This window comes from Castanea sativa, chromosome 6, assembly GCF_040712315.1.
Source record: "Castanea sativa cultivar Marrone di Chiusa Pesio chromosome 6, ASM4071231v1".
NCBI classification, from domain to species: domain Eukaryota; kingdom Viridiplantae; phylum Streptophyta; class Magnoliopsida; order Fagales; family Fagaceae; genus Castanea; species Castanea sativa.
This window is the reverse complement of record NC_134018.1, coordinates 48327359-48339968: the sequence shown is the minus strand read 5'-3', so window position 1 is coordinate 48339968 and position 12610 is coordinate 48327359. Positions and strand designations below refer to the sequence as shown.

The 12610-nt window shown below is 35.3% G+C and overlaps 1 protein-coding gene across 1 annotated transcript; it reads left to right on the top strand.

The window, feature by feature from the left end:
* The first annotated feature begins 5464 nt into the window (after positions 1-5464).
* On the top strand, positions 5465-10372 carry LOC142639068 (uncharacterized). The gene is made up of 2 exons (XM_075813167.1): positions 5465-6183; positions 10016-10372. The coding sequence occupies exons 1-2, from the start codon at positions 5512-5514 to the stop codon at positions 10109-10111; spliced, it is 768 nt and encodes a 255-aa protein (XP_075669282.1). The 5' UTR covers positions 5465-5511; the 3' UTR covers positions 10112-10372.
* Positions 10373-12610: the final 2238 nt, after the last annotated feature.

Here is a 12610-nt window from a genome sequence, read left to right as displayed (position 1 = left end):
ATGGGCCTCTCCATCAGCAGCGCCGTCAATTGAGCATTCTCAGGCTCTCCAATCTTTCCCACTCTTCATTCTCTCTAGTTAGGTATAGGGATTTGGTTCCATAATCAATAATCAAAATTTTAGTTTTAAATTTTTAACTAAACTATATTTTAAAATATTTAGTGTGAATTTTGCTTTTTCTTTTTTCAACTTGTTACGGAGAGATTTGCCTGCAAGTGTTTTGGTACTTGATTAATTTTGCACTTTTATTTCAAATTTATAGGTTATTTGTTAAATTTTTGTAAAAATATTCTATTAAAAATTTAAAATATTTCATTACCTATATAAACAAAAGGGGGTGTTAAATTTATTTATTTATTTGATAAACAAAGGTATCCAGGCCTCTTTAATTATCACATTATTCCCTTGGAAATGTGCAATCTCCCCGTCCCACATACGCTGGGTTATTATAGGAAGGAATCCCATGTGGATAACCCTAAGATACTGGTAAGATATTTCGAACCCAAGATATCATGAATATCATGAGACATTAGTTTCAATTTCTTCAAACCTCAAGGGAGTGACGTTATTTTTATTTTTTATTTTTTTTCATTTATACTTGAGGTGGAGTGTCATTCATTTCTCCCAAACCTCAAGGGAGAAGAATGTAATTACTCCAAATTTTTATTAAATAATAATAATAATAACAATTATCCTTATCCCCCTATCTCTCTCCTCATAATTTTTTTTTTCACCTTTAAATTAGGACTCAAGTTTTTAGTTTCAAAATCCTTATTTTTAGCTTCAAAGATTCAAATTGGAATATACTTGTGCGGACAGTTTTTGTGTGATTTGCGTGTGTCATCTTACCTAGTTTGTAAATAGCGGCAGTTTGATTTTAAATATGTACTAAAAAAATGATGTGAAGCATTGTGTTTCCATCCAAGTACAAAACACCTAAGAATGTGATAAGGTGTACGAGTTTGTGGGTGTGTAATTTTTTTGGTGGTACCTCATCACACTACTAGGTGTTTTGGTGATTGGTAAACACATAAATCTTAGTGACAAAGCTTAAGCCCCAAATTTAGATGAATGAAAAATATTATTTTAAAAAAAATATTTGAAAAACCTCTTAACACTTGTAGCGCATGCCACATGCCAAGATATTTTATAATGCTTAAATATTGCTAATGCGTGCATTGTACAATTGTAGCGCATCGATGTTATTGGATAAAGGTTTTAGTTCAAGAAGCATTCAAATTGAGTAATGTTTTTAAAACAAGTTTGTAATGATATAGATAAATTAATACTAGTCTCATCACACAAGTAAAGTGCGTGAAATGAGACTTTTTTTTGGAGTCTAGTGTCATAATTTTCCATTCATCTCAATTTGAAGTTTTCATATTTGTCTACTAATATTTCACGTGAAATATTAGTAGACAAATGTGTAAACTTCAAATTGAGATGAATGGAAAATTATGACATTAAATCCACACACAAAAAAGAGTCCATCGCACGTGCGAAGCGCAGCTAGTATTTTCATATGTCCTTTTGTTAGTCATGTTAATATTTTTCATCAACTACTTAATAGCATGGAATTTTGATACAAGACCAAAAGGCTAGGAATTAAAATTACACATTTAAAATGTTATGGACCAAAAACACATAGTGCAAACATTAGGGACCAAAATAATAATTTACCATTTCTCTTTTTATTTGGTTAAAAGGATTAAAAAATGTTAGGAAGATAGGAAAGTGGGAAGACAAAATATTTTAGTTTTTCATGTATGTTTGATATAGATCACAAAGTATAAACAAGTGGAAGATAAAAATTTAATTACTATTATGCTCTTTTTGTAGTTTAAAACAATTGAATACTGGCAGTACTTATTTTAATTTTTTTTTTTTAATTTTAGATAGAAATTCTACTATAACTTAGTTTAAGTGTATGTATATGTAGCTCTCTCCTAAAGTTTGAACCCGGCCCTTACCCCCTCACCCCATAAGAACTTGTATTTATGAAATGACCATCACACCAATGATGCATGGTGGTATAATGGTAGTATTTTTGTAAATTCATATTGATAGCTATTTTCTCTCTTATTTTTCCCCAATCTAGAAGGAAAATAAATTGTGGACCCGAAAAAAAAAATCTCCACACATCCTATTTTTTTTCTCTCATTTTTTATCCCAACCAAACAGTGAAAAGCCTTAATTTCCTCTCTCCTTTCCATATTCTTTCATTTTCTCAACAACAACCAAAGGGCTTCTTGTTGATTAGTTTTTCTTTACAAAAAAAAAAAGGAAAAGATGTTTCTGAATTTGCGAAAGTACTCTATTACTTGGCTAATTTAGAATGATAAAGCGGTAACGCCTTCTGGTAAATGATTGTTGTCTTACTTGGCTAGTTGGCTAAAGGTTAAAATTTTCTAAAGAAAAAAAATGCAAAAAAAAAAAAAAAAAAGAATGGAATAAGTTGTCAAAAAGGTAAACCAGTAATTTACGTTGGGAAAACTCCAATTGATTAGTTTTTTTTAGGGATGGCAATTTAAGCCCATCCCGCGGGTACCCAGCTCGATAAAAAATAGGATCGGGTATGGGTTTTTAAAAAAAAAACCCAAAGCGAGTCTGGGTCGGGCCCGAGTTTCATCAAAACTCGGCCCAAACCCAACCCGGTTATATAGAAAATTACTTAAATACCCTTATATATATATATATATATATATATATATATATATATATATATATATATATACACTTCTAAACCAACCCTAACCTAATTCATATCATTTTTACTCTACACTCAGCCGCCACCCCCCCTTCTCTGTCTCTCTTTCTCAAGCTCTCAAATCTCTCAGTAGCACCTCTCTCTCTCTCTCTCTCTCTCTCTCTCTCACGGCCCCATGGCCTCATTCAACCTCACAGCGTCAGCTCTGTTCGTTCAACCTCACGCCATTGATTTTTCTTTTTTCTTTTTTGGTTCATTTCTTCTTTCATTGTTTTTTTCTTTGTTTGTGTTTGTGATTTCTGTATTTGTGTTTGTGTTTGTGATTTTGGAAAGGAAAATCATAAATCTGAAATTTTTGTGTTTGTAATTTCTGTGTTTGTGTTTGTGTTAGGGTTTCTGTGTTTGTGTTTGTGATTTTGAAAGGAAAAATCTAAAAATTTTGTGTTTGTGAAATGTGTTTGTGTTTGTGTTTGTGATTGTGATTTTGGAAGGAAAAATCTGAAAATTTTGTGTTAGTGAAATTTTTGTTTATGTTTATGAAATCTGTGTTTATGTTTATGTTAGGATCTATATTTGTGTTTATGATTTTGAAAGGGAAAATCTGAAATTTTTTGTGTTTATGAAACCTGTGTTTGTGTTTGTGATTTTGAAAGGGAAATTCATAGATCTAAAACTTGTGTTTTTGATATCTATGTTTGTGTTTGTGTTGTGATTTGGGGCTGGGCATGACAGGACGGGGCCCGTGGAGCCCATGGGGCCCGACAAGGAGGGTTTGGGGTTGAAAAAAAAACCCGTTTATTAAACTGGGCGGGTTCGGGTAACGGGTTCAGGCCCGTGGGTTGGGTTCGAGCATAAAGAAACCCGACCCATTGCCATTCCTAGTTTTTTTTTTGGTAAGTCCAATTGAGTAGTTGATATAACATATATAAAGACACTACTTAACCCAAAAGCTCTTATGAGTTTATATATATATATATATATATATATATATATATATATATATACACCTTACAATTTAATCCTCACGATTGCCTTTATTAAAATGTTGGATAAAAAGTAAAGTTGAATAATAAAAATAATTTTCTATCAAGTGTGTTTGGTAGAAGATGGAAAAGTGGAAAGATAAAAATTAAATTACTATTATACCTTGTTTGTAGTCTGAAACAATAAGATAATGACAGTAATTTTATAAGTTTATGTTTGTGGCAATTTTTCTCTCTCCCTCTTTTCCAAATTTGAAAAGAATTAAAATTGGTGGGCTGGATTGAAAATTCCCACTGACCCCATTTAATTTTTATCCCTTTCATCTCAAGATTCTCGACTAAACAATGGACAATTATGGTTTTCTCTCCCTTTTCATCTCAACCAAATAATGGAAAACCATAATTTCCTCTCACTTTTCCTTTCCTCTTTTTCTTCTTCTTTCACTTTTTATAACAACCAGAGGCTAAAAGTTGATTACTTTTTTCTTTACAAAAGGAAAAGAGGTCTCAAAATTTGCAAAAGTACTCTATTAATCGGTTGATTTAAAAGAATAAAGTAGTAAAGTCTTCTTGTAAATGATTGTTTTTGAGCATTAGCGTTAGGTAAGGTAAACACCCAAAATGCTAAAGTGATCTACCAATAGCAGATCATTATAGCGATGCGGCATATTTGCTTTATTCTAAATCACTATTTTTTTTAGTATTCTGAATGTTAATGTTCTTACAAACCTAAATCACTATTTTAACAATGAGTGGATTGATTGTGTATATATTACTTGAATGAATTGTATTTTAGACAAGTACACATAAAAATATAACATTTTATATAATTTAATTAAACCTCATATTTACGAGTTTGTTTACAAACACAGTAAATTTGAGTTTGACTTGTTTAATAGTCGAGCCTAAACTTAAACTCGAACCTGACTTGTATGTTAAACAAACTAATATAACAAGTTTTTCCTAAACCGAACTCAAATTATTTATAAACAGCTTAGTTCATTTATAATCCTACTTATAATAAAACAAAATTAAAAATCCTCACATACAATGGGAGCTATACAAGGAGGACACCCTTCCATTAAAACAGTAAATCCTTGGCCCACATTTTCCATTCCCATTTTTTCTCTTTGTTTGGCTAGAATGATTGAAAAATGAAATGATGAAAGATATTAGGAAGATAGAAAAGTGGTAGTTTAAAAAAATATTTTAGTTTTTAATCATGTTTATTTGGTACAAAAGATGAAAAAAAAATTAAAAAATACTATTATACCCTTGTAGTTTAAAACAATGGGATTATGACCGTCATTTGTATGTTCATATTGATTGGCTATTTTCTCTCTTCTTTTTCCTCAATTTATAACGAAAATAAATGATGTACCTGGCTAGAAAATCCCGCAACCAGTAACCACCCTTTATTTTTTCCTCACTCTTTATCCCAACCAAACATTGAAAATCCATAATTTTCTCTGCATTTTCCTCTCCTTATCTATCTTGTACCTATTAATTAACAACGACCAAAAGGTTACGTGATGATTTCTTTTTCTTTACAAAAGAGAGGAAAAAAAAGGTTTCAGAATTTGCAAATGTGGCTGGTTGGCTAAAGGTTAAACTTTTTCAAAGGAAAAGAAAAAGAAAAAAATAATAATTTAAATAATCTCTGTGGCCGACAATGAACTGTAGTTATTCTAAATTTCTAATTATTGTCCGCCAAGCAACATGTACATAAGCTGTCCAGTGTATCACGGTGATGCTATATCGTTTGTCCGAAAACCTTCTATAGAAAGAAAAAAAAAATAGTAACAATAAACTACACAGTCCATGGAAGAAAGTCAAGAAACCAATGTGAGTTTGAAACTTCTGATAGACACAGAAAGCCATAGAGTGCTTTTTGCTGAAGCGGACAAGAACTTCATCGACTTCCTCTTTCACATTCTGGCCCTGCCCGTCGGAACTTTCATTGCGCTTCTCACAAAGCAAGGAATGGTGGGCAGCTTGGGGAACATTTACGAGAGCATTGAAAATTTAAATATCACTTACCTTCAACCAAACTTGAACAAAGAGACTCTCCTGAAGCCCAAAGTACACATCCCTGGTGGTGGTACTGGAGTCCCTCTCCTATTGCCAAACGTTGAATCGTCATCATCAACATCTCTGAAATTTTATAAATGTGCTGGAAACAACAGGCCCCTTTTTATTGTAGACGGAAACGACTGTAAGGATTATGTGGTTGATGACAACCGCGCAATCTGTCCTTCGTGCAAAAACGTTATGAGCCACAAGCTAAATTTCGTACACTCACCAAGGGCAACGAATGCGGGCTCTTCCTCCAGTGAGGGAGGATACGTGAAAGGAGTGGTTACATACATGGTGATGGATGATCTAGTGGTGAAACCCATGTCCACCATCTCTAGTATCACTCTGCTTAACAGTTTTAATGTCAAGGATCTAGGAGCTCTTGAGGAGAAAGTGATCCATTTGGGCATCGATGAGGTACGCCAATCATTCTTTTATTTTTGTGCAAGAGTCCATTGCTTCTGTTTTATTTATTTTTTTCTAGGTAATGGTTGTTACATACATCCGTGCACACAATGTTTAAAATCGTATGTTCAAAACACGATTTCAAAATTACTTTACACACTGTACGTAGTAATAATCAGCGCCTTTTGCTCTTTCCTTATGGTGAAATTTATTGCAAAATAACGTTAAACTGAGCTATTAATTGAAGCTATTGGAGTCCTAAATCCTAATTCCTAAACCAAGATATGAGAATGAGACTGAAATTTGGAATTGATCGATGATCCATCTCAATCCAAGCCCATATACTTCAATGTTTCATAATATATATGGTAAGGTGAGTAAATTTACGGTCTTCTAACAATTTAAACTTTTGAAAGAATAAGTAATTTAACAATGTTAACTACGTACTTAATTATCAAAAGTCATTAAATCTTCCAGCTGATACATAACAGGTGTTGTGGGTCATTCTTACTCCATCTCAACTTGGTATAGTATATTGCTAAGTTTTTTTATTACGGAGTCAATCTATTCAAAATTCAAATGCAATCATTTAACTCTAATTTCCATATTGAAATTAAAATATTGTATCCCCACTTTTTCTATTTAGGGTCACTTGCTTATCTTTTAAAAGAGGAAGAAAAGAAACAAGTTACAAAGAAAAGTAATATTGTGAAAGTTTCATTTTTCTTCTTTTTGGAAAAAGATCTTCTTTATCTGCCTTTGAGATGTGTCAAATTCAAGTAAAGATTTGGTATTTTACAAATTTAAATGTGATTAATTATTGATGGGACTGACGAAATCAACTACTAAGGAGACTAAGGCATCTGATGGACTGACGAGATCAACTACAGACGAGACTAAGGCATCTGATGGGACTGACGAGATTAACTACCGACGAGACTAAAGGTATCTGATGGGACTAACGAGACCACTCTCTGAGACGAGCCTAAACAAGTATACACGTCACTGACGAGGATATCAGGATCATTCAATGCCACCAATAATACTCCGGACGGTTACAGAACCAGCTGGACGAACCATTGAAGGCATATTAAAACCCCATTACTCAGCAAGAAGCGTTACTGAAAGAGGCATTAAAGCCACAATAACTGCTACAACGGCTAGAATCTGGAACAACATATATAAAGCCCATGCATTGCCAACAGAAGGTATGAACACAGTGACAAGATATCCCTAATCATTTTTATAGTCTATTATTATAAACTCCCTGGTACTAACTTTGGCATCGGAGACGTTGTGGCAGGCACCACACCGGTGACCATTCTGGAGAATTTCTTCTTCCGTCGCGACACAAGCAGACCTTCAGTCCCGTCTGGCCAACCTCACTACGACTGACGAACTCGTGATTCATCAGTCTGGTCCCGTCTGGACGACCTCACTACAACTGACGAACTCGTGTTTCATCAGTTTGGCGCCGTCTGTGGGAACGACATTTTCATACTAACGGTTCGAAAGCGTAGTTTCTACCAACTTCAATATTCAGATGGAGTCCAACCAAGATTCAGTGGCCTTAGCCCAGCAAGTCAAAGCTCTTGCGGCCACCGTTGAAGAACTCACCAGGCAGAATCAGGAGATGAGACAACAGCTTCAACATAAGGAGAATCGGTCTAGAGTTGTATAGGAGGATGAAGGAGACAGCCATGGGAGAAGCGACCGACGAAGGACCACTACTCCAGACGAACAAAATTCTGATCTTCTTCAAGAGATGAGGAAAGAGATGGACGAACTGAGAAATGCTATTAAGGAGAAGACAGATCAGAGCCTAGATAGAATGGTCAGGGCAACAGATTCTCCTTTCACCATGGCAGTCTTGGAACGACCAGTGCCGGCGAAGTTTCGGTTGCCTCAGCTTGAGCATTTTGACGGGCTTAAGGACCCCCAAGATCACCTTAATACCTTCAAGACGACATTAGGCCTCCAACAGCCCCCTGATGAAATAATGTGTCGTTCCTTCCCTACCACACTTAAGGGAGCTGCAAGAGAGTGGTTCATAAAGTTGCCAACCTCATCCATTGATAGCTTCGAACAGTTGAGTAGCGCCTTTCTGCGCCATTTCGTCGGAGGGCAACGTCCTAAGAGACCAGCGGACCACCTACTCACTGTTAAGCAACGGGAGAAAGAAACCTTGCAGTCATACATGAAACGCTTTACCCGAGAAACCCTGGAAGTGGATGACGCTGATGACAAAGTACAACTGACGACCTTTAAAGCAGGCTGAAGTCTAGAGAGTTTGTGGTTTCGCTGGAAAAAAATCCACCTAAGACGATGGCAGAAATGCTCTTAAAGGCGCAAAAGTACATGAATGCTGAGGATGCGCTAGCCGCCATTAAAGATATGGAGAAAACAGAAGAAAGGGGAAAGAGGGAGGACGAACGTAAAGGACGAAAGAGGGAGCATCCAGATCTTCGGTTTACTGACGAAGACAAAAGATCATCGAAAATGGCTAGGTAATAAGATTCCGCCTTGACAGATGTACATTACTGACGAAGCCAAAAGATCATCGAAAATGGCTAGGTAATAAGATTTCGCCTTGACGGATGTACATTACCGATGAAGTAAGTAATAAGATTCCGCCTTGACGGATGTACATTACTGACGAAGCCAAAAGATCATCGAAAATGGCTAGGTAATAAGATTCCGCCTTGACGGATGTACATTACCGACGAAGTAAGTAATAAGATTCCGCCTTGACGGATGTACATTACTGACGAAGCCAAAAGATCATAAAAAATGGCTAGGTAATAAGATTCCGCCTTGACGGATGTACATTACCGACGAAGCCAAAAGATCATCGAGAATGGCTAGGTAATAAGATTCCGCCTTGACGGATGTACATTACCGACGAAGTAAGTAATAAGATTCCGCCTAGACGGATGTACATTACTAACGAAGCCTCGTGATAAGATTCCACCTAGATGGATGTATACTACTGACGTAGCCAAAAAATTATTATAAAAAAAAAAAAAACTTTCATCTTCTATGGTCGTCATGGAACATCATGACGACCACAGAATCCGGGGGCATCTGATGGGACTGACGAAATCAACTACTGAGGAGACTAAGGCATCTGATGGGACTGACGAGATAAACTACAGACGAGACTAAGGCATCTGATGGGACTGACGAGATCAACTACAGACGAGACTAAGACATCTGATGGGACTGACGAGATCAACTACAGATAAGACTAAGGCATCTGATGGGACTGACGAGATTAACTACCGACGAGACTAAAGGTATCTGATGGGACTAACGAGACCACTCTCTGAGACGAGCCTAAACAAGTATACACGTCACTGACGAGAATATCAGGATCATTCAATGCCACCAATAATACCCCGGACGGTTACAGAACCATTGAAGGCATATTAAAACCCCATTACTCAGCAAGAAGCGTTACTGAAAGAGGCATTAAAGCCACAATAACTGCTACAACGGCTAGAATCTGGAATAACATATATAAAGCCCACGCATTGCCAACAGAAGGTATGAACACAGTGACAAGATATCCCTAATCATTTTTATAGTCTATTATTATAAACTCCCTGGTACTAACTTTGGCATCGGAGACGTTGTGGCAGGCACCACACCGGTGACCATTCTGGAGAATTTCTTCTTCCGTCGCGACACAAGCAGACCTTCAGTCCCGTCTGGCCAACCTCACTACGACTGACGAACTCGTGATTCATCAGTCTGGTCCCGTCTGGACGACCTCACTACAACTGACGAACTCGTGTTTCATCAATTATTATTTTTCTAATTAATTTATGTGGTTTGTTTTTAGGGAGTGAAATTACTGAAGGCTTCTCTGCGGTCAAAGAATGTTTTGACTGATGTCTTCCTCCCAATGTTGAAAGTTGAAATAGAAAGTGTATTGTGACACGGAAGTGCAAGAGTTCTATGCCATTGCCAAAAATTAATTTTTCTTCTGTTTTTTTCGTTGCATTATGTATCATAAAAAATAATATGTAAGTATACGTAAGTTTTTGTTAATTATCAATTGCTTGATAGTATGATGAGATGATTGAGGATTCTTCTCAAAAAATAAAATAAATAAAGATGATTGAGGACCTAATTAAGGCACAACTTTGTTTACCTTACGCTTTCGGTCCCAATGTGACTACGCCTTCTTCCTTCTCTTCGTTTACCTCCTTGAAACCTCCCTCTAAAAATTCTCTTCAAATTTGTTTAAGTAAAATTTTAGGGACAACTTTTATGCAACAACTTTTATTATAATTTTGAAATTATTGACTATGAGTGATGAGTTTGTGTAAGAGTGATTGCCCACCACTTACAGTTGATGACTTCATCAAGTTATGACAAATGACGTGATCCTAGAAGAATTTATTTAAATGTCATAAAAGAAGTCTATATGCAACCCATTTTCATACAAGTATGTTCATGTTTGAGTTGACAAACAATGCACATGGATCCTCTCCATTTACAAGTGAAATGAATAGTGTCCATTTGTAGGCCATGATTTAAAGTAGAATAAATTTAGGATCTAGATTATGCCAACTCATTTAGAAATTTATAACTCTAGTTTATTTAACCATATTTTAATCATAGTTATATTTAACCATAATTAAATTTTAAATGAATTGGTACAACCTAAATCTTTAGATTTACTCCATTTTAAATCATGGACTTTAATTAAATACTCTCTATTTTACTTAAAAATGGGAATGATCTTTTTCCTGTCACCAAAGGGATAAGACTTATTAGTCAATGGAATAGAAATTGAAGATGTATAAATTGCATTTGGGGCACATTTGGTAAACTATAACGGTAACTACATAAGAATAAAAATAGGTATTATAAAAGATATAAAATCGATGTTATAATGTAATACTTATTATTATTTATTTGTTTGGTAACAACACCGTAATAGTATCTTAAAAACAATAAAATGAAAGCATTTTATAGATATTCTTTATCCTATTTCTTTCGCTTCATGGCACTCTCATTAAAGATAAAGACTAAAGAGGAAAAGTGGATCTCTTTTCTGTTAAAGATATCCTTTATTACATCTATGTTACACATGAGCTGCTAATAATCTGTCTCTCTTTTCTTTTTCTTTTCCTTTTCCTTGGATCTAATCTCACATTTGAATCTCTCTCTTTTTTTCAGTATTTTTTTATATCCTTTTACAATGACAATTGGGTTGACTGGATTTTGGGTGTGGCTGAAGTGTTCATTTGGAGTTTGATGCGGTGGTTGATGGCAATTTTGTGTTAGAGGTTAGGTCCTTGGCCGATGTGGTTGAATCAAGGCGATGTTTTTCAGGTTTCTTTGTGAAGAACATGAGGATTTTCCTTTTGGTTTTCTTGGCTACCAAACACTGAATGAAGATGAAAATTTTTTTAGCTTTCCCTTTTAATTTTCTAGGCTACCAAATAAAGAGTGCAGAAAATTTATGTGGCTTTTTCCGATTTACTCAGCTACCAAAAACAATCATTAATAATTTCTATTTTAAGAAAAAAAAAATCAAAGAAAATCACAAACTATCGGAATCACCATGGATCGGAATTCGTGTGGAGCTTTATTACTCCGCCATCACCTGAGCCACAAACAGTGACTCTCAAACCCAAAATCGTCTCATCCCTCTCATTCAATACCTCAAACTCTCACTCATCAGAGGCCGAGTGAGGGTCTATAGGGTGGCTAGAAAAAAAGGCTGCATCCATCGGATTTTCAACAAAGGACCCAGCACCAACCATGGCCATCTTCCTCATCATTTTTGTTTTAACTTACGTATTTTCTCATTTGGGTTTTGTCTAGTTTTTGAAACAGGCTGATGGGTTTTTGTTCTGTTATTGATATTGGTGTTTCTATAGATTTTTGGGTTCGGTTACTTCTTCGAAAAGAGCACTAGAAATGAGATGGATCTTAATTTTTGTTTGTAAATTAGGCTCGTTAATTGAAGTGGCGGTGTTTGTAAATTAGCCACAATTTCTATTAGCAGTCTGCTTAAGCAGTTTCAGGTCATGGAAATAGGGGCTCTTGAGGAGACAGTGGTCCATTTGGGCAAAGATGAGGTGGGTCAGACATTCTTTCTTTCTGTGCATGACCTTTTTTTTTTTTTTTTTTTGTTCTTTAACTTTCTGTTCTTTCCATTTGGTGAACATTACGAAATAAGCAAGCTGGTTAAACTGAGGATACTATTTTTAGCTACACGAATTAATCCTTATTCCTAAGCATGATATAATTAATTGTCTCTTTAGGTAGACTAACAAGTAGCAAGTGTGTGATTCAGGAAGAAAAAAAAAACTTAAAATTTGGTTTCATATTGAAAAATGAGATATTATATCCGGGTAACCATGTTTTTACCATTGACTCATTGAGGTCACTTCTATGTGTAACATACAAATATATAATA